The sequence below is a fragment of the Diadema antillarum genome, unplaced genomic scaffold, assembly GCF_040938485.1.
Source record: "Diadema antillarum isolate AM-2024a unplaced genomic scaffold, OU_Dant_1.0 seq00001236_RagTag, whole genome shotgun sequence".
NCBI classification, from domain to species: domain Eukaryota; kingdom Metazoa; phylum Echinodermata; class Echinoidea; order Diadematoida; family Diadematidae; genus Diadema; species Diadema antillarum.
In genome coordinates, this window is record NW_027272023.1 from 140656 (window position 1) to 164555 (window position 23900).

Consider the following 23900-nt stretch of genomic DNA (forward strand, 5'->3'; position numbering starts at 1 on the left):
CAATAAAAATCGGCTAAATTAACTGAACGAATAGCCCGTTTTTGTAGTTTGAACATTTTATCAATGTGTAATTTGGCACAAGTTGCCCCAGGAAAGTATACCGTAACTGAGATAGGGTAAAACAAGCGTTGAATATAAATTTTTAAAAATATACTTGGGAAAAAATGTTTTAACTTATTTAAGATCACAGTATTTCTCGAAAGCATCTTTGACAAATGAGTATATGAATATAAGAACGACCCAAGTCCAATTTTTGACCAAATTCAGTTTGACATGGGAAATTGTAGCTTATGCATGGACTCATCTTGTATGCAAATGATAAATCCTAAGTACCCCCGGAAGTGCCTGAAATGAATGAGTTAAATCTTATATTAATGTAAGAATGAAGGACTTGGGTCATTCTTACATTCATATAATAGCGCCCTCTCTCATCCTTCTCCCATCTCTATAGCAGAATATCATGTATATGAATCAAAGAACGACCCAAGTCCATATGAATCAAAGAACGACCCAAGTCCACCACACAAAATGGCCTCTCCACAATTAATGTAAATGTTAATTGCCATAATAATATATGTTCTAATTTGTATATACAATGTTGCCTTCCCACCACAGTTAAATAGAATATTATTGGACAAATAAAAAAGATATGAAGTTTTTTTTTTAATTTACTCGAAATGATCTTCCATGGACTTGGGTCATTCTTATATTCATATACTCAAATGATATTTCCATGTTAATTCATGGTCAATATAAAGACCTAAAAATTTAGACGATTCAACTTGAGTCAAGCAATCATTATTCATTTTTATATCGCCAGGCAAATGCGTAACAGAGTTACTAAAATTAAATAACATATAAACAGTTTTGTTTACATTAAGAGATAACTTATTTGCTTGAATTCACATTTGAACCCATATTAATTCTCTGTTCACTACTTCTAAAAGAGATGTTGGATCTCGATGTGAAAAGAAAATATTAGAATCATCGGCAAAAAGAAGAAAAGACAAAACATTAGATGAATTTCTAAAGTTATTTATATAAAGAATAAACAAAAGTGGGCCTAAAAGGGATCCTTGAGGAACCCCGCAAGATAGTGTTTTAGACTGGAACTAAAGCCGTTGGTATTTACAAACTGTTTCCTGTTAGTTAAATAGCTCCTGAACCAGTCCAATTAAGGCCTCTCCACGTATCCCATAAAGTGAGAGTTTATATAACAAAATACCATGATCGATAGTGTCAAAGGCCCATTGGACAGGTCCAGGAATATACCAACAGTATGTGATGAGTCGTCTATAGCGTGGGCTACTTTATCTACAAAAGCAAGCACAGCGTGTAGTGTTTTTTCCTAAATCCAAATTGAGACTCACAAAAAAATATTACATTCATTTAAGAACTTACACGAGAATATATCAAATGTTCAAGAATCTTAGAAATCGCCGATTATTTGCGATTAAAGGTCAAGAAAAATAAAGAGAATAATAAGATTTGTTTTGCTTCTTTTGACCATAACTTAAAGAATATACCTGTATAGTAGTGACCAATATGTCGTTTAAAAGGTATTATTTTGTACTTTATGACAGAGATCTTACTTCAAAATCTTAAAAAATGGACTTATCGGTTTTTTGCAAACAAACCCTTCAGTTGTTGAAGGGATGAATATAGGCGGAGATGGATTGGCATTTTATAGAACGCAACACATTGTAAGAGAAATTAAAAGTTTATTGGATAAAAAATCGCTTTTGAAATGGCTGAGATATCAAAAAACAAATTAAAACAAATCGATCCTAACAAAAGGTTGTGGGTCCCATCTTTTATTCAATATCGTTGTGACATCTCAGCCATTGGAAAACCAATTTTCATCAAATTAACGTTGAATTCATTTTGGAATTACAATCTCCCGGAGAAAGATCTGTGAAATTTTCACGAAATGTTTCTCAAAGCTCACCAAAAAAGTTCGAAACCTGCGTGAAGCCAGGTCTCAACACCATACCTTAATTCCACTCGTAAATATGTCGTGTAGGCCTAATATTAATAGCCTTCTTATAGCGATGACGGGGCACAGGAGATTCCCGGTACAGATTTGATCAAAATGGTGAAAGTTCCCAATATTTAAGCGGATTGTCCTCACAAAAAATACGTAGGACCTATACTGTCCAAATTTGTCTGCATCTCATATCGAATCGCATCGATTTGGGTGTAATTCAATTTGGTTCCATAGGTCCGTTAAAAAGTCTTATGAGAAATTTCATGAAATGCATTTGTAGCTGTCATAGCTCCATTCTCTGAAGCCTGAGCGACTTTGGCCATTCTCTGATTTACCAGGCATGTAGCGACTTCTCTATGTGATATGACTTCATCTGAGCTCCTTGCTTTCTTGCTGGTTAAATTATACTCAGTAATCCGAAGTGGTACTATCTGGCGCTTCCAGACCGAGTGGCGTCTGCTGGTACTTCGAATAGGCACAGTGCAGAACACACTGATAATGTGAAACAAGGCGCCCTCTTACGACAAAAGAAGTCTAGCATACTAGTAGCTGGACTGTCTGCGTCTCCATCCACGTTTTACGAACAGTCCACTTTCTCAGGCTATTCTCCAGTAATTGGTCCTTGTATACTTTCTTTGAAAATTGCAGGTAAACGTGTGCATACGTTACTATTTTTTTTTTATTATTATAGATCTCATGAAGTGAAAATTTCGGTTGTGGCCGGTGAGAGAATGAACAGTAGTGAATCCGAATGAATGGTCCCAGGCGTTATTATTCGTGTGGCCCTGTAACCTCTCGCGATCCAGCGCCTACCGCTAGAGACGGTCTAATGCTACTGACACTGACTGTATTAAAACAAGTATACAAGTAACTACACGCAGCGCTGGCGACAGCGCTGCACCTCTTTTCCTTCGCGGACGTTGTTATCGTTCACTGTTTCCTTCATGAATATCTTTATTAATTGTGGAAAACTAAAATATAAGGAATTATCGTAATCTATGACCATCATTCAATAACCGGTATGCGATTTTTTGTTTAATTACGTCTAAAACTTACCGAAATCTATGGCTGAAATCAGGTCTGTAAACGTCCTTACTGCTTCACTCCTCATCTGCGTGTTATATGAATGGCATTCACTCTCGTATACTACAACGTAGGTAGTCGGGGCGGAAGTGATGAGATAGTCGGATGACCCCGACTAAAAAAGTTCAAATCATTGCCGGTGCAGCACGCGCGGATCTACTACAAGCTTTACGTAACACATGAAACGCACGGGCGCACGGGCGTACGTAAAAAGCAACTACTTCTGAATGCGCATGCGTAGTAGTTTGTTGCTTTTGTGAAGCTCTCGAAGGAAAAGATGCCACCGCACGATCTACTCCGAAAAATTCAACAATAAGGTCTGGATACCAACAAAACGCCGAATTCAACTCAACCATCAGGAAAATACGCTGTAGGTAAGTGTTGCAAATTATATTACTCTTAAAATCATACAAAATAAAAGGTATTTTATGTGATTTTGCCGTCAATAGTGACGGTCGTTTACAACGTTGAAACACTAACAGATGTCAGACCCTGTGCGCAGCACAGTGTCTGGTCAGGCTAGTATACAAGTAGCCCGACCAGACGCTGTGCATATGTGGAAGCACAGCTGTCGCTGTTTATACAGCGATGGGCTGTGTATAGTTAGAATACAAGATGCTAACCCTGGCCGTATTAGGCAATTGTGCACTGGTAAATTTATATAGGATGGCCCGCCCGCCTAATCACACAATGGCAATGCTAAAATACGCAATAGAATCTAAGTTTTACTGTGACAATAATACTAGACCTATGTAAATACTAGAAAAGCACTCTGCAAGAGTCTGAGAGCGCAGACCTCTGCCAAGCATGCAGCTTATTTCCACCACTGGTCTTGTTCTTCCATAGAGATATCAGTGATTTCCACTGGTATATGTACTTAGACATCTAGACTCTAGAGTAACTGCGTCGGTAAGCGGCCGTGCAGCCGTTAGCGGCAGGTACATCATACACGGTAATATACCGCTAAACACAGCATTGCACTTTTACATGCACACTACACATATACTAACACACTAGCAATCAACAAAAACCAACCAATAAAATGGGCACGATCTCTGACGAAAGTGAAATTTTCTCACCTGAATGACAACATATCGCATCCAAAATAAAATTTTCGGTACTTCTAAACATAACAATTAAGAAATGCAGGGCTGCCAACTCTCACGCATTGAGCGTGAGACTCGCGCAATTCAACCAATTTTGACTGTCTCACTCTGATAAACGAAATCTCACGCTAAACCCCCTAAATGGACTGTACATGACTACAAAAATAAATATATCTCTAAATTCTCTGATATTCCAAATATCGATATGCCCAAGCCCAAAATGTCGAGATTTTCCAGCGCGGGTGTAAAGCTTAACCAATAATAATCGTTTTCGGTTCGCGCGCAAAGACGAGCTATTGGATTACGATTGGCTTCTACCTATACCACGTGAGCGTAGCGTGTACTTTTGGCAAATTACAGTACATATTGTATGGCTATGACGTGTGCTTTACATCGCTTTACATACACTGACTGTGTACGTAGTACGTACGTACGTACGTACGGCCGCACAGCAGGCCGCCAGGTGCTAGCCAGCGAGGTCGCTCCGCTCCCTCGTAGTGTCTCACGCCAAACTCTCACTCAAGGTTGGCAGCCCTGAAATAATGGTCCAAGAAACTTGATTTTTTGTCGTTTTCCCGATGCTCATGGATTTTGAAAACATATCCTCACATAAAATAGAACTTTCGCGAGCCGATGTGGGCCGCCATTTTGTTCGGAAAGTGGATGTTACCATCGAAAAAATTCAGAAAAACACGAGAAACATCAACAACACCGCCAGAATTGCGATCTTGTTTGCGGCCAATGCATGTGGGCCCGCTATTTTCACGTGCTTTCGCAATGGGAATTGGGGCTTACGCAATGTTCGCGAGACATGTGAAGGCGATCGGCTAAAGATCACGGAGCACGCGCGTATTGCATCTAAAGGGATTGTACATCGTGCCGCAAGCAGAAATACTACGTCGCATATCGCCCTTTATCGGCGAAAATTGTGCTGGGTTTTGCCCTGGTAAATCATGAAAACTGCGTTGGTCAATGGTAAATTTCTTTTATGAAAACAATTGCATTAATAAATAATCTTGTCTATGATACATGAAATGGTTGAAAATAATTTGCCTGATTTGTTTACAAGTTGGAAAAACCCTTAACAATACTTAAACTGCCGCAAACGGGATATTTTACTCTATAGCGTTGTGTGCTGAAAGCGGCCCGATTTCCTAAAATAGAAGCCTTTGTTACGTCATAGACCCTCAGCTGCACAGCGCGCCACGCTCCAGCAGAAATTAGAGCACGCACTTTAGTGCACGGAGGCAAGCCTCAAATAGCGCAGCCTGAACTCCCAAGTTCATGGACCCTACCAGCATATTATTATTATTATTATTATTATTTATTCGGCTTTCATTCACAAATTTCATAAAACATATTTCGAAATCAGAACATACACTGGAGTGGTAAGGGTGCACCAGGTTGGGCAGCCCGGGTCTGGAAAGAGCCAACTAAATGACTTGGGCCCTCAGGCCATCCTCCCCAACCCACCTGGTGCACCTAAAACAGTCAGTTTGGGGGAATTAACATGTATGAAGGATTTTTGCTATTTTGGCAGGTAGGGTCGGTATAATCGTGATATAGTCCCCACCGCTGCATGTCCATACTAAATACAACCCTACCTAACCCTATACCCTAACCCTAGTCCGTGGGTGCAGGCGCACTGCGTTGGGGCCTGTGGTGGGGACTATATCACGATTATACCGACCCTACCTGCCAAAATAGCAAAAATCCTTCATACATGTAAATTCCCCCAAATTCTCGGATCACTACCAAAAGAAAATCGTTTGTTACCTTGGTACTTGTGTCATTCTCAACCTTTCCTGCAAGTTTCATCCCAATCCGTTGACTACTTTTTGAGTTATTTTGCACACGAACAAACTAACTAACAAACTAACTAACTAACGAACGAACGAACGAACAAACAAACCAACGGTAATGAAAACATAACCTCCTTCCTTGGCAGAGGTAAAAAGTAACAATTAGAGCTACAGTAACTTTACAGCACATGTACATCAAGTACATTGAACTACTACATGATATACGGCGCAATTCGCCACTCGCCTGCATGCCACAGTAGATCTACATTTACACTGTAGAAACTATCGTAACTGACGAGAAACCGTATGTTACCATTTGTTGGTATAATTGTAGATCTACTAGCCATAGACTATAAATTAATATTAATTCAAAGTCTACTTAGTAAGTTGAATTAGAAGTATTAAATTTTAACGTGAGAACTCGAGTCGAGTTCACATAGATTTTAATCAAAGCTTGCATTTGCAAGATTATCTGCATTTTTAACTTTGCTGAAGCTGGGAATGTACACACAGTGACCAGCATTTAGGTTGCTGCATTTCTGATCGTGTGTTAAAAGATTTATGGCCTTGGAATGTTTTCCAAAAGCACTCCTGAAGCTGTGTTGCAATCTCTGAATAATATGACAAACTTGACTTTGGGTTTACACCTTGGCGTACAAACCCCTCTGTGAGTTCTAAAGAACCACACTCATAGAGTCATTGTACTAGAATTCTAGTCATATATCTTACTAGACATTCTATCCCAGTAATATTCTTAAAATCTTATTATTAGCATGTTTTTAAATTGATCCCTGTGCAGTTACTACTATTATGGTCTGTCCAGGTTGATACTATTTTGATCATATCACAGGCATGTTGTTGTTTTATGACAATCATATTAATGTTTTGCTTTTGGATTTGACCTCTATCAGGTTTTGAGAGAAGATATGTGAGGTGACAAGCTGAATTCTGAAGAAACATTCCACTCTGATTTTCATCAAAATAACTCTGTGTTATTATGCAGTCTGTTCAGCTTCTAGATGTCTGTGACTTTATCAAGGCAATACTAATCTGTCAAATGATAATGATATTATATCTATATAATTATTCACCAACTCTTTATTGTCCTCGGGATTTAAATCTGAGGCAAGTAAAATTATCTTGAGACTATTTTCATTTTGTCTTGCTCTGTAGACGGCATGCTGATCTGGGCACTGTGACTGCACTTAATGTTGACTGACGGACATGGCAAAGATTTTGTGCAGCAGAGATTACGTCGTCACCATCAGTGGATCAGAAGTTCGGGTCTCTGCTTTGAGGTGACCGTTACCTCTTTCTGTGCTTGGGACTTTGTATGCAGTGTGTAGAGTTTTCTGTGCCAGTCAGCACTCTTAGGGACATGAAGTTAATCGAGGCATTACTAACATCTAAATTCCTCCAACTTTAAAGGACAAGTTCACCTTCATATACATGTGGATTGAGTGAATGCAACAATAATTAGTAGAACACATGAGTGAAAGTTTTGGGAAAATCTGACAATCCGTACCGAAGTTACGAAAATTACTTGAAAGTATCTACACAGTCACTGCTGGATAAGAAGACTACTACAGTGTATGATGTCATATGCATACAACGTTATAAGGAAAAAGAAAAAAGGGAATTTCACAAAACTTTACATTGTAAATAAAGTGCACATTTCTTTGACTTGTTACTGACGTATCATGTGGGTCCCCCTGCCTTCTGAAAGAGAGAAGTTGAGTGTTCTTTTGTTATGCCAGAAAAGTGAAAATATATTGAATTTTCTTTATTCTTTCTTTATATCGTTGTACACATGTGACATCGCAAGCTATAGTAGTCTTCTCATCCAGCCGTGACTGAGCAGAAACTTCAAAAATTCATAACTTTTGAACGGGTTGTCCGATTTTCCTCAAACTCCAACTGATGTCTTCTACTAATATTGCTGCATTCACTCAACCTATATGTCTGTGAAGGTGAACTTGTCGTTTGATAATACTTCCTGAGACTTTTTGGCAAGAAGCTCATACATTATCAAGCAAGTCCCATTTGTTGAGCTTGGCGTTGAGTTTCAATTCTCGGTATCACCAATACCTACTATGTAGGTGTTGTGTGCAGAGCAGTGATTTAAATGTATGATGGGATAGCTCAGGGGATGGACTTGCCCTGTTCTGTAATATGAGATTGAATATGTCAAACACTGTGTAGTGAATGTCGCAGAATACAGTAGTTCTGCTCCCATAGTTTCCACTGAAGAAAAACTCCTTCTTCAACTGAAAATAGTATACCAAAGCCCCCCCTGATGAGGGTGATATTTTGACCTTGTGTGATGCATCTGATACACCAGCATCTCAGTGATTGCTTGCCATAATCTAGATCAGTTTTGCTCAAATAAGACACACTTATGAGAGGCTTCATGAAATGGATTTGACATGCTGTCATACCTATATACTATGAGCAACTTTGGCCATTCAGAGATTTATGTAAATACTTTCAAATGATGACTTCATGAAATAGACCACAGGTCTTTCTGTTGTAAAGAACCTTAGGTGTGGAGATATTGTACCATGGAGTGGGGAGGTTGGTTCGGCTCGGATACATTTGAGAACCCCTGTAACAAATTCTATACAGCTTTATCACTGATCTAGACTGGTGAGGCCATTACCAATGAACGTACACTTCAGTGAACATATTTGTCGATCGGCGCTATTATTGGTTTTTTAATGTACTCTGACGGGCAGAATGAATCAACCCACCTATATGAATTCCCATGCCATCAGGTCTTTCAAATTGACCGCCCTGAATGACTGCATGGACATTCACTCATTCTTTTGTCGTTGTTTTATTTGGTATTTTCTCTTTGGGCCTGCAGAGATCCCGCTACAGTGCACAAGTTTGAACTGCGGGCGAGTACCGTCGAGCCGGAGGGCCAGAATGCGAAGAAAAAGTCGAAGAATGCATCGAAGCAGGAACAGCAGAGGAGATCTGAAGACACAACTCTTGTTGAGATGTAAGTGAAAGCAAGTAGATTTATGAATGGAGTATACTGAGTAGATTATACCGTATTTCCCCAAAAAACTTACAACAGGCCCCTCTGCAATGATGACTGTAAAAATTGTGCATCAATCCAAACACAATTTCAGGGTACGAAACTATAATTCATTGCCCACATATTACAGAAAAGCCCATTCGATTTGCTGCATTAAATGAGGAATTTTGTAGAGCATGTCAGGAATCTCTTCCCTCCAAGTTCTAGCTATTGTGTTCATGCACAGTAGCATCCAAGTGCCAAACTTGGAAGAATCAAACTCACGACATGCTTTTACAACAATCCACATTTCTCTGTGACCGATTAACCAAATTGAATGGAATTTTCTGCAAAATAGAGCTAAGATGTTATATTTTAAGACCCTGAAGTAGCATTTAGACAATTTAGTTGTATTGGGTGTTATCAATGTGAAAATCTGATTGTAATTTTTTTTGGGACGTCTGTAGTGCCCAGATTTATTCTTGGCTTACGTATGAAAGAATGAATAAAAAGTGTGAATGTAAAGGTGGATAAATTCCATTTTCTTTTTTTTCTGAAAGTAATGTTAGTGCCATCAATTAGAAAAAAAGATCTTTCAGTGGTACTGCACCCTTTACTTGACAAATATTTGTGAAGATATTTTTAGAATGATCATACTTATTTTAATGATCTTCTTTATTTTCATATGAGCAGCTTCAATCTCAAACATATGTTGTATCCCAAATGATTAGAATGATTATTATCTAGTTTTGAATTTAACCCATTGAGAATGACATGCATTTGCTGTAACACACATTTCTCATAGACACCTCCCCCAAGTATACTCGGGACTAGTTTTTAACCCTAATCAGGCCGGGCTCTTTTTGGCTTTGCTAAAACCGGAGGGGGGCGGATTCTGCAAATTTTGTCTCAAAAGTTGCATGAGACTTGAAAAAAGAAAGTCAAGAACCTCGTGACGAGGTCTTCTTGCGTTACAGAATTATACTGTGAAACGTCAAAGGGGGGGGGGGGGATGGATCCCCCCTCCCCCGCCCTTTTGCGGTTAATGGTTGAAATTCTTCCTGTACGAATGAAAATTAAACTACACAGAGGTTTCCATAAAATCCATGCAAAGTCATCCAGGGTAATTATTCATTCCACTTTCACAGGGACCCTCATGTCTCGACAGGACGGGTTCTGACCGCGGCATTCTCCAAGAGTGGCTGCCACTTCGCTGCCTGCACGGACCAGAAGGAGCTGTCGCTGTGGGACGTAGAGAACTCTTGGACCAAAATGTGGACAAAGTGAGCATGGCCCAATTTACATCTGAAAATTTATTTGTACTCTGAGCAGAATTGCACGTTGTTACAATGTACATCAATCCTTTCTCTAGGGAACTTTCCATTAGCCATATTCTTGGTCTAGTTTGCATTTATGGAGGTGTTTTCTGTTTAGTTAGCATGGCCCAATTCACACTCATTTTTTTTTTTTTTTTTTTTTTAAGTGCAATCTGAGCAGGTTTGCACCAAGTTACATGAGTCTTTTTTCAAAGGGACGTTCCACACAAATTTTCTTGGTTTAATTTTCATTTATGAAGGTGCTTATTCAAGTGCAGTCTGAGCAGGCTTGCACTGAGGTGCATGAGTCCTTTTTCTAATAAGCTTTCCACATAAATATTCATGGCCTGGGTGACAGCAAATGAATCAACCCCCCTATGTGTGAATCCCCAACCTACCAGGTCTTTCATGATGGCAGCTGTGGATGCCATCATTGCTGGTCATTCATTCTTTTTGTTGTTGTTTTATTTTTTATTCCCTCTTTGGGCCTGGAGAGATCCACCTACAGTGCATATCAATTTTTTTTTTACTCATGGATTAATGATTAATCACCTTCTCATAGCATTTCATGTCCTAAAAGTTTTAAAATACATCAGATGTACTATGTACATATCTTGCACAGTGAGGAAGAAAAGATGCTGTATTGAATAGGAAATAGACAATTCAGGAACTTGTCTTATAGTGCTTAGAACAATCTCATTTTCCAAGTATTCATTACACCTGGTCTGATTTTATGTGAATTGTCTGGGGCTACATAAGTATTATTATTATTATTTTTTTTAGTAGCGTCCCAGTTTTTTTCTTTCGTCTTTTCTTGTTTTTAAAACAACAACACAACACCTGGAAAAACATAGTACTGGGTGATCATTCTAAATGCATAACTTGTTATCAATAACTTTAATAATAATCACTGACTTTTGTTTATTTTTATCCATTCCTGTAGATGAGATAATGAATGTTAAGCAATGTAATTCCCTAACCTGTTGATGACGGATTAACCATGTAATTCCTTAACCCGTTGAAGACGGACTAATCTTGCTACAACAAACATTTCCCAAAGACCTCTGCCCGAGTATACTCGGGACTCGTCCTCAATGGGTTAACGCATTGATCAGTCATTCCTTGAAACCCACAGGTATGACTTATTCTCTGTATTTGTGTTTTATTGTTTTGCCTGTTTCCCCTTTTGTGTTTTAGAGTTGTTGCCAAACGGTGCATGGCATTGACCTTTGACATGCATGAGGCTGCCCTCTTTGTTGCAGACAAGGCAGGCGATGTTTATCGGTTTGACATCAGGGATAAAGCTGGAGATGGAGTTCTGATATTGGGTCATGTCTCCATGCTCCTAGACGTGGTAAGTCCCATGTTTTTGACAAACTTTCTCTTTAGAGAGTGTGTTTTAGACAAAGATACCAAGGTTTGTACTTCTATTACATTTATGGAGCATTTACACCATGTTCCCAGCGGCCATGGCAGCCCCATTTGCACGAAACGTAGTGCACAATAGGTAGACAGGAATTCTCCTGTTTTTCCCCCTTTGTAGTCTAGTTTTCATCTCTCCAGTCCTCGCTCCGATGAACATGTAGCTATCAGACGCCATTCTCTTGGCAGCTGGTCAGGATAGACTACGCGGTATTTTCCATCGCGTCCCACTACAGACCGCCTCCTAGTTTCGTTATGGCCTGTTACGTGCAGTCTCGTTTTGTTGTGTTCACCCTGTTTTATTATGACCTACAGGGTTTCTCATTCGCAATGAGACTACCGTTGCAAAGTTTTTGACAGTTTAAAAGATATGACACGGCATCCACGGCAATCACGGCCTGTCACGTCTGCCCATCCTGTCCCTCTGGGTTGTCTCACGTTCATCCCATTTTGTCCACAGTGGCCTGAAACATGACTGCTGTGGTCGCTGAGAACATGGTGTAAATGCAGCATAAAGGAGACAAAAACCCAAATATAGATTTGGATTGAGTGAAAGCAGCAATGATTATGAAACACACTTGTAAAAGTTTGAGAAAAATCAGACACTAGATTTGTAAATTTTGAATTGTTAAAGGCATTGTATACCATTTGCAGATAAAACAGAAACACAACTTTAGTGCTTCAAAATAGTTTCAAAATTTGAGTTAGTGATAGAAACAACCAATGTTAAAATATTAATCAGTATAATCAATGTTTAAAGTATTTGCAAAATGTGACCAATAGTTATAATGAACTTGTTTCTAGAATAAACCATCTACAGTTATGGTTTATTGACCAAACTAGTGATATGTCCTTATTTTTTAGGCTTCGTTGCAAAATTTTTATATGGTAGGATGTTTTGTGATACGACTGATTTACACACATATGCATCAAATGTGATAACTCAAAACATTTTCGAAATCACTACTCCCTGTGGTAAATAAGACCGTAAAATTTTGGGTGCCATCATCACTGGATGAGATAGAAGACTACTACCCTTTATGACATCGTTATGGACAATAATGTATGAAAACATGAGGAAAATTCAACAATTTTTTTTTTTTTTTTTCATGAAAAGTACCAATGCCATCTGCTTGTTGTGTGCAATCTTGAGAAACTAGAAAATTGTATTCCTTGGGTATGTTTTGGTCTGATTTCAACAGTATGTTCGCTATTCTGTTTGTTTGTTTGTTTGTTAGTACTCCTGTGTATTGGCGTACTCAATGCAACTTGAATTGAAGTTTTACTTAAGAAAGGAATACATCCCCTTGCCCCTCCCATCATTGGAACGAGGTTTCATATCATCTCTTTCCCCTAAAGGTTGTGTCACCAGATAATCAATTCATCATCACCGCCGAGCGTGACGAGAAGATTCGGGTGAGCTGTCTTCCCAACGCCTATAGCATCCACACATTCTGTCTTGGGCACACAGAGTAAGTCTAATACCAATCTATAACAACTCTCTGTAGAGGTCTAACACACAAATTTCCGCGATAAATGTCACGCGCAAACCATATCAGCACACGCCGCTCACACTCCTACATTTTATTGGCAGTGGGGGATGGGGGAACTACAAAATGGAATTGCAGCAAAAATTGTTTGCTGACTTTTATCATCACTTTCACTACCTGTCTGAAGAATGTGATAGAGATGTTTGACTTGAAATCAGTTTCCCTGTCCTACTCATACAACTAGCCCAGTGGTGATATAAGTTGATGGACTGTGTGAATGTGAATTGACAACCAATTTGCAGACACATGTACGCAGCAGTGAGAAGAGGGCATATGTGAGGTCAAAGGTCACTGTACTTTGATTGAAAATATAGTTTTCCACCGATAACTCCAGCTAATAATGTTCAATTGTAATTGAATGTACAGTAATATGAAGATCAGAAATAAATTGTAATGATCCCCGAGTTGCCTATTGCGGCAGGGGTGAAAGGTCAAAGGTGAAAGTCGAAGGCCACCAAAACTGATTGGGCCACGGGGCTTAGGAAGACTTTTGTTAATTTTTTTTAAAGGCATACACCAATGGAATATCAACAGCATTGGTATGATGCCTGTGAAGAGAAAACCAAGGAATGATTATTGTTTATGGGATTTTGTAAGTGTACTAATTTCTTTTTGTGACTCCAATCTGTTTTTACCATTTCTGATATGTTTACATTAAATCTGTGTTGCTTCAAAAATCCTTCAATTTAAGAATAATTTAGAAATATATATTATGTATTTGGTACTTTGCAGGTTTGTCAACAGGCTAGTCATACTGCCCTCCTTTGATCTCTTGGTATCAGCAGCAGGGGTGAGTGTCGACTTGGTTTGAATCGCTTGTTTATTAAAAGATGATTTTCATAATTTCACATCATGTAGTACATAAATCGACAGGTCCATGATAGATTTGTGGAATTTACTGTAGTTGTCCTTGAGCAGAGAAACTAATACTCTGAAAAATCTTAAACAAATTACACTAAACAATGTTGATGGCATAAGAGCCTCATATATTTCAGAAATGTAGCAGTGTAATTCCAATACAATACCGCTTGCTTGACATGTTCACCTGTGTAGAATCTATGCATGCCTCCTTCTTTTGTTCTGCTTCCTTGAGCCCCAATTCATGCATTCTTATGGTGAGGCTGCCATGTCATCATCCTTGTTCATTGCAATTTGCTATAAATTTTGGAAACATTCTTATTCCTCGTCCCAATGACTATAAATTCTGAAACTCTGTACTTGGTATTAAACTAATGTATAGTTGTTCACATGTAAAAACCTTAAAGTCATCCGAAGGTCTCCTTTAATGTGTCTTGGGTAGGAGAAATATTCTCCCTTTTTTTTTTCCCATAGTAATTAAATCTTCATGTTTGTTCCAGTCCTCGCGCCAGTAAATTTTTTTGCTATCAAATGATGTTTTCAAGGCGTCTGGTCAAGCTAGACTACACATATTTCTCGTCGGCTCCTACTACGGACCGCCTTCAAGTTTTGTTGCAGCCTATTACGAGCCATCAAGTTTTGCTGCGTTCGCCCGTTTAATTATGGTTTACTACAATGTAGGTTTATTGGCAGCACTATGACTGCCGTGGCAAAATTTTTGACAGATTAAAAATCTGACACGGCATTCGTGGTAATCATAGCTCGTCACGTTTCCCCATCTCGTCCCCCCGTGTTGTCTCATGTCCATCCCGTTTTGTCCGTGGTGGCCTGAAAAGGAGCAGCCGTGGCCGCCGGGAACATGATTTTAACGTAGCATAAACCAAACCAAACCAACCCAAAGTTTAATTTGCTTGTGGGGCTACAACTCTATTTTCGCAGAGTTAGCAGTTCCAGCTGTTTTGTTTTGAAACTGCATTTCCATGCTTGCAAAGTCAAATAGTGGATACCTAATGCCAAATATATTAAAAAACAGAAACAATTTGGCATTAACACTCTCTGTGTATCACCTGTTATTATATTGTTATTGTGAGGAATCTTACTTCCTGTTTAATGTCCCTTCCTTTCTGACACATTCTGCAAGATGATATTTTAAACATGACCCGACTAGAATTGGTGTTAAGCTTTTTATCTCAATACAAGATATTTACTTCTAGAATTTTTAGCTGTCAACGCCACAGCCTTCATCAGCAGAATGATTTGTCTTCTCCTTGATCACATTAATAAGCGGGTCTTATGGGGTGTTGCAAGAAAGTTGCAATCAATTGCAAATAATTGCTAATTTTGAAACAACCATTCTGATTGGCTCAGGGTCTGCCCTTTGAAGAAGACATGCATGCAACAATGATTTTGATTGGCCAGTGACAATCAGTTGCAAGTTGAAATTGATTGCAACTTTCTTGCAACACCCCATTAGACTTTCAGAAGTTTGAAGCACCCCCCGTCTTTCTTTAACACTTATTTCAGTTGAATTTCCAATACGGGAGAGCTTCTACTGTAATAATGACCTGCATAGATAACTGAGAAAAAAACCCAGAAAGGTCATTTGTACCAGTGTGCACATGAGCTAACTTCACACCGGCTTATTATAAATCACCATTCCATACTGACAGGACTCTAGTCTCAGGCTGTGGGACTACAGAGCAGCGACAGAACTGTGCAGAACTTCCTTCAACTGGGCGAAAGCCGGCGATTCTGATGCGGGAGAAAAGACGGATGCGACAGTCGCCTGCCTGAGTTGCTGCTGCAGGCACAGTCTCGTTGCCATGGCAATACTACAGTGAGCTTCACTCCTATTGCTTTCTTTTTAGAAGTCGTAATGATAAAAATGTATTGGTGACATACAGTATGCATTCAGCCATCACAATATACAATCACCCTCCCCTAATTCAACCTCATACAAGCCCCGAAATTGCCTATAAAGTCAACCCCCCCCCCCCAAAAAAAAAAAGAAAAAAGAAAAAAAAGAAAACACTCTACTTTAGATGGAAATAAATATGTGACAATTTTGTTTCGTAAGTCAAACGGTTTTTTCCTGTCCCTTTGCATTTTACTTTTGTAGGCAAGGTTGACTTGCATACTTTACAGCAAAATTACAGGAAAAAAAGAAGAAGAAGGAAGAGTATACCATACCAAAGTTAACATGCATACAAAATGTATGTTAAACAATTTGAACGCAATATTATGTGAGTGGTAGACAAAGTTTTTTTTTCTTCTTAGAGCCCTTATGAGTAATACGCCATTGGATTACCCCCCCCTTCCCCCCCTTCAGTGCACAGCAAGAGTCTATTAAAGAATACAGTCTTATATATTGCACTTGTGTTGTGTTAAGTGGTTGAGTGAAGGTACCAGGGATTTATCCTGTCAAGGCTTTTACAGGGGGACCTCGATTAAACAAGCTGGATGGGACCAGTGAAATTCCTTGTTTTATCAGGTATCTTGCTACAAAATATGTCGGGGATAAAAACAAATTAATATCATAGAAGAGGGACCTGAAAAAATTACCTCCTTCTGTCAGGTACATGCGACTCTTGTCAAAACGAAGTTCTCAGAATCTGCAGTTTTCTGTCATTTCAAATTTTATTTTCATTCATTTTTTTTTAGCACAACAAATAAAATATGTAAAAATATATAGTAATTTTGGGACTTGATTTTGTCCTTTGTTGTAAATCATAAAGTCCATGTTCATTATAACGAGAGAGGGTTGTATATCCGACCTCATCATTACATGAATACTGCTACAGGCAGCCGTTTGTTCCAGTCTATCGTGTTGGCCAGCAAGACGGTATATGGACGATGGAGGAGATTGTAAGACTGGAGTGTACCCATCCGCCATGGTCCTTGACCTTTGACCCCGACGGCAGGTTATGGATCCTCCTCCCGGACCCGGCCAAACCCATCGTTGTCTACCGGGTGGAGACGTGCGAGGACGGAAAGTTGAAGGTAGTGGAAAGCGGAACAGCACGAACAACAAAATATTAAAAAAAAGAACAAACAAACAAACATGTTGAGAAGGCATGTTTGTGTAGTTCTTGTACAAAGTTTGATATACAGTTAGCTATCCACACAATAGACCGTTTCTGTCATGTAAAATACAGAAAAAAAATATGTTTACAAGGGGTGTCTGTGTAAATCTTGTACAAAATTTGAGGTGCAATGTAGGTATCCACACAATAGACTTATTTTTTTAATGTATTGAAATTCATGGATATTTCTTTTCCCTGCAGCCCAGTAACAAACACTTTTTTCACCTGCCCCCTCAAATTAAGTTCCTTAGGTAGAAATTCTTTTAGTTTTCATCAGTTTTTGACATTTGGGCAGGCCGTGTAGTTGTTAAGGCAATGTTTTGTGAACAAAACGTGCATAGAAGTTGAGTATTTTACAGAAATGGTATGTAAGTGCGACGTGTACTGTTCTTCTACAAGACTGTTAAGTCGACTCTGCACTGCAAAAGGAGTGACTTGCACTTGTTCATGCTACAAGATGTTTGTGCGCTCGTGAGTTGTTACAAGTGTTCACGTACTTTAATAGTACAGTATCAAGTGTTCGCGCACTCAGCAAGCGCTTGCACAACACTGTATAGATGAGACAAAATACTATGTGTTATTGAGCCATTACTAACCAGGGTAGCCTATTGGGAATTACAGCTGTATTACATTGGCCTATGCATTTCATTCAAAATACTGACATGTTGCACAGTGAAAATTGAGCAGACAGGAATATGCGTTTTTAATGTGATGCTAAAACGTCTTATATAGATAATAATTGTTAAAATTACAGGGGAACATGTTTTGTGCCAGGAACTGAAAACCTTGAAAATAACCTTGTTTTATTAGATGTTTCACCATACCAGGGTACAAAAAGGAATGTGAAGAGTTTGGATTGACCTGCAAAGTCACATTGTTGCTAAGGGATTTTTTGTTGTTGTTGTTGTTATGCTCTATCCGTCCTCTCTGTAACAAGATTCCACTGTGTGTGTGTTCCTTGTGTAGTGTGATTCTTATTTGTTTTCCATCTCATCTCTAACTATTCAGTTCCTGGAAGCATCATCAGAGGATAAGCTAGCTTTTTCAGGAGATTGGGACTTCCTGAAATGTAAGTAAAATGCCTTTATTTTGAAAGTGACTCCCTTTCCTGCAATTCGTTGCTGTTAGATATCCAATTCAATTCAATTAGGGTTATTCACAATAAAACAAGAACATGCAGCTCAATAGCTGAAATTGTTCATTTTACAATAAAATACATATACGACATTGTAAAAGAAATACATTTGTTGTAATTAGCTAGTAATATGATTACGAATATGACGAAAACACTGTATAAACAAATAAAACCATAACATTTCGACCCTGCCTTAAATCCTTGACCTTTGATCCCAGACCCAAAAATTCTCAAGAAAGTCATCCACAAACAGTACACGTTATATGTTTTTTTCACTTAACCTTTGACCTTTTAACCCTTGATAATGCATGTATTGAAAATAGCAATCAGTAATTACTTTACAAATACTGGAAAATATGGCACACTTATAAAAACAAATGATTATACATACAAACCATTGGGTAACAAGGATTTGCAACGGGGAGGGGGAGGAGCTACTAGAGTTTAAGGTGTGCAAGTGACAAGATGACCGGCTGTATCAGTCTACCTAGATTGTATTAAAGTAGACCAGGGGTCCGTTTCATAAAGTCATCACATAAAAGTCTTCATATGCAAATCTCAGAATGGCCAGAGTTGCTCATTATGTAGTTATGAGAGACTTTCAAGGAGAAGTATAGATCCATTTTATTTAGTCTCTCATAAGTGTGTCTTATGAGCGAAAAGTCTCTTACAAGACTTAGTGTATGAAACAAACTCCAGCCTAGTTAGGGTTATTAAGAATACCCTATAAAGGACAAGTCAATGGGGGTAAGAACCCTAGGGAAAATCCATGAAAAAGACAAAACAAAAGTAGATAAGGTGATTGATTTTTGTCTAAGTATATGAGATTATTTTATCACGCAATTCTCGGTCGAGAATGTATGTGACCCTGCACCTCAAAACAAACAAAAAGTTGCCAGACATGAATTTTTAGTTAAGACCACATTCTGAAAGAGCAGACTTTAAGCTTTAAAATGATGTATAATTCAAATCAAATGGACCCTCCTAACCTATCTAAATATTGGAAAGAAAGCACAAACTCAGGAAAAGTGTGAACTGAGAAAAGAGGCTCTAAAGTACAGTGTCTATTCAAGCGCTTAATCTTTACCAAACTGTGCAGGCTGTGCGATGAATGGGACAAAAATCAGGAAGTAAACCACCAGAGTAACAGCAATGAAGGGATTATAAGATTAAACTGAAATTAAGCATGCCCCATTAACACATTGTGTCTATAATTAATGCCAACTTTCAAAGCAGTAGCACTATCCTTTCAAAAGTTATTAGAGTTGAAAGTGAAGAGTGTGGACAAGGTTTTTCAGAAATGAAAAAGGGATTCTGAAGACACACCTAATCACACTATTCTACCAAAAATGTTCGAGATAAACTGCTAAAAAAACACTTTTTCCTGCCCGTTTTATGATACCAAATTTTAGCATAATGTAAAAGAAGACCTGCTCTTTCAGAAAATATGAAAAAGTCAAGATCAGCTATGTTGACCCATTTCACTTATTTTCAGTCCTCACGCAAAATCAGCGTGTGCAACTTTATGTTCGTTTTCAGGTGCACGGTCACATATATGAGATCCTGTTTTACGCATGTGCAGTCAATTCGTAGCATTTCAACAACAAGTATTATTGTGTCATTTCTTTACTTCCTCCTTTACAATCCCATGACAGGCTCCTGTAATGTCCCAAGTGAGTTCGCTGGTCTCCACAAGGTACCTTTCGACAACATGCCGGACTACTTGCGGCGGAAGCAGCAAAGGATCCAGGACTTTGCCGCCAAGAAGGGCCACAAGCGGCATCGACTCCAAAAGAAACGGGCGCAGAAGGGGGGACAGGATACCGGAAGCCCCATCGAGGGGGCCAGCGATGGCCAAGAAGAGAGATCCGTGGTAATAGGTGATGGAGATGACAGTGAGGATGGAGAAGAAGATGATGAAGATGTGGAAGGAGAAAGCGTTGCCGTCGGTGACGGAGAAGCGAATGATGGTGAAGTGGAGGAGGAGCGTAATGATGCCAAAAAAAGTAAACTGGATTTATGATAGTCAGGAAGCAAAGACTGATACAGCAAAGACAAAATGGACTGTAGACCTCCAAGATGAGGCTATTTCAACTGGAGCCAAGGTAAATGTTAATGGAAGGGTTGCCATGGCAACTACAATTAGGTGGAAGTCGAAGAGGAATAACTGTAACTCAAAGAAATGTTGGACATTATGGCTGCTGAAAATTATTGCCAGGATGTGAACTAGAGTGATTTTTAGGGTGGGTGCAACTGAGGTTTAGCTGGACAGTTTTAAATTTAAAGCTACAGTTGCTATTATGGTAGAGATCTGTTCGGTTTAGTCGTTGTCTGTTATGGTATAATGTTTATATCAGCCAGAAGTGTGAGGCATCAGTATGGCCATTACAATAGATGATCTGTGCATCAACATAGCCTTACACCTGACTCATTGCTTAACCCAGTGATTCATCTTTTCTACCTTCATAATTTGGAAGCCCACCAGTCATAGCCGACATACTGTATACGCCATATATTTAGCGAGTCCAAATTTTCGCGATATCGGGACTTCCCAACGATTTCGCGAGTGGCTAAATTTGCGATCATGGAGTCCCTGTACTGAATGGAGAAATGTATGTGTGTGCAACACATTCATATTGGGATCAGAATCATTATTTTCGCTTGTCTTAAATTTTGCGAATAACATCTGACTCGCAAAATATTTGGCGTATACAATAAGTTTCAATGTTTTAAAACCGGATAGGTCTATAGCCACAGACACAGTGGTTTTATTCTATGTGGCTTCAGCTCAACTTGTCTCTGTTCCCTGCTTCAGGGCTCGCAAGTCTCACGCAATCAGCGCGAGACTCACACAATTCACCAAATTTTAACTTTCACTCTGATGAAAGAATTCTCATGCTGACCCCAGTAAACATGCGTAAAACAAAAAAATGTCTGCAAAATCCCTAATAATCCACACTTTTAGTGTGCCCAAGCCCAAACTTTCGAGATTTTCTTACAGGCACACTCTGTGTGCAAAAGGTCCTTCGGGAAAGAACATGATATTCACTATTTCGGATAGCGTATCGTTTAAACAATTTTGGATAGGTATTGACAGACGAAGAAAGAAGGAAAATGTGCATAATCGTGAAGGAGAATAAAGAAAAGTACAAATAAAGAGAATGAATTTTATGACACGTCCGAGTATAGAGGCATTGTTCCTTTTGACATGTGTGTGTGTGTATGTGTGTATTGTTTAATTACACCTGTATGTCTGTTTGTGCATCCGTATTTGAATGGGTTCTCTTTAGAAGTTTGTGTGATGTACATTGTAGACCATGGTAGAGGTGAAGTGGAAAATCCAGCACAAAAAGCCCTAGGAAAAGAACCCAGGAAAATATGTTTAATAATCCTTGTGTGTGTCTAAGTGACAACATTTGCTCCTGCAACAATTATTGTTCTGGTCGTATTTTCTAAAGGACTTTTAGAGGGCTAGGGTTAGGGTTGTGATAGGGTGTAGGTGTAGTTTGATGTGAGGATAGGGTATAAGTGAAGGGTTTGTTTGCAAAAACCGATAAGTCCATTTTTAAAGATTTTGAAGTACGATCTCTGTCATAAAGTACAAAATAATACCTTTTAAATGACATATTGGTCACTACATATAAAGGTATATGTGACCCGCTACAACAAAATGGTCCTAAAGTCGCGCACGGTCGAAGCCGTGAAAATCGAGTTTGAAGTTAGAGCATCAAAATTGGTCAAAACTTACGATTTTCTGAATTTGACATATTATTAGAGTCTGACATGTCTTCTATCATCTGTCGAAATTTTGAAGCAAAATGATGAAAGGAAAGACCAAAAAATAGCGTTTTTCTGGGCCATGTTTTTTTTTGGCGTTTCAACGAAGCAAAAACTGGTTCGAACATTTGGATTGAGCGCCACACATAGGCTCCGCCCCTAACAACGACCAGAGTGATCTCATTGGTCAGTTTGCTGCTTGCCGCTAACCAAAGCGTGAAGCCCGCACACTGCCCAGTCGACTGGTGCGTGCGGGCGGGTTGCGCTATGCCTAGCCGCTTCACCTGACATCCTGGTCACTGATTGGTCGGTGAGGAGACCGCCGACGCTGTGATTGAATGAGCATTTCGGGGGTTGCTAGGGCTTAACTTCTATTGTCCGGAGGTGAATACTGATTTGCGTGTCTCTTGATTGTGATTGCGTCGCAAGGAGAACTTTTAGGGCGCTTTTCTCGAAACAGTGATTTCCCAGACGTCTTGACATGCTCTCTTTTAAACATCGATATCTCCGCAGCCGATTATTTTTATGAGACGTGTTATATATCAATTTAAAGCAGAAAGATTAGGAAATTGTATCATGCAATTTTCAAATAATCGACCTCGCCCGACTTTAGGATCACTTTGTTGTAGCGGGTCACATATTTTTGAAGTTATGGTCAAAAGAAGCAAAAAGTTTCTTATTATTCTCTTTATTTTTCTTGACCTTTAATCGCAAATATCTCCATTTGGCCAATATGGACTTATCGGTTTTTGCAAACAAACTCTTCAAGTGTTGTACTTTGGGGTAAGTTTTATGTTTGGCTTTATAGCGTGCAGACATTTCATGGCAGCAAATTATGGCAGGAGCAAATGTCATGGAAATGTTTGTTGTTGTCTTTTTATTATGTTTTTTGCCCCGTGTATATATTGTATGATAGACTGACCAATAAAACTGAGAGAATGTTGCAGATGTTTTAGAAGTTTTGGACCCATTCCCTCAGTTATCAAAGATGATGATATAGTAGTGGTTGAGGTTATGATTTATGATTTTAGTGCTCCTCAGCAGGTCAGTGATGGAGCTGGGTAGCCCAACCGTTCTTGCAATATTAATACAGTACCGTAATGTTGTATAAGGCTTGTTGAATATCATGATAACTTTTAAAAAGATGTTTATGTATGTGTGTATGTGTGTGTGTGTGTGTGTTTCTTATTACAGCTGTACGGTCAACCTCGAACATGTCAAGAATGGGCACTTGGGCAGGGGTTGACTGTAAAGACAAAGGAATGTGACACTACAGTGCATTGTTTCATATGAAAACATTTATTTACAATTTGACTTTTCCTTGGATGAAGAGGATAGTGACAAAGGAAAAGTTCTGAGAGGAATAAATAATGCTCACTTTTATTTCATAGTTACTTTACTGTAAAAGTGGAAATTTTCGCGATGTTGAAATTTTTGCGCATTTTGCGCAACCAGAAACTAGCGTGAAAATAAAAGCATGCGAATGCATTGCTTGCCATATGTTCCTGTTCATGATGTCCTGATTCCGCGGAATTAAAAACACGCGAAACTCTTCTTACCCGGCCAAGCGCGAAAATATCCACTTTTTCAGTACATCCTCGTCAGCATGTTTACATGTACGTGGCCTTGTACAGAAAAGTTCTTTCAATCAGACAGAAAATAATACAATAATGACAAATCATAACTAGAGAAGCACTCTCAGAGCGCAGACCTCCGCCAAGCATGCAATACTGATCTTGTTCTTCCGTAGAGATATCAG

General features: G+C 39.0%; 1 protein-coding gene across 1 annotated transcript; it reads left to right on the top strand.

Annotated features, from left to right (window-relative positions):
* Nucleotides 1–2538: 2538 nt before the first annotated feature.
* LOC139745149 (tRNA (guanine-N(7)-)-methyltransferase non-catalytic subunit WDR4-like) lies at nt 2539–20387 on the top strand. Its single transcript, XM_071655565.1, has 11 exons — nt 2539–2635; nt 7152–7276; nt 8845–8982; nt 10149–10283; nt 11514–11670; nt 13098–13210; nt 14021–14078; nt 15817–15983; nt 16948–17146; nt 18238–18298; nt 20020–20387. The coding sequence occupies exons 2-11, from the start codon at nt 7203–7205 to the stop codon at nt 20385–20387; spliced, it is 1470 nt and encodes a 489-aa protein (XP_071511666.1). The 5' UTR covers nt 2539–2635; nt 7152–7202.
* Nucleotides 20388–23900: the final 3513 nt, after the last annotated feature.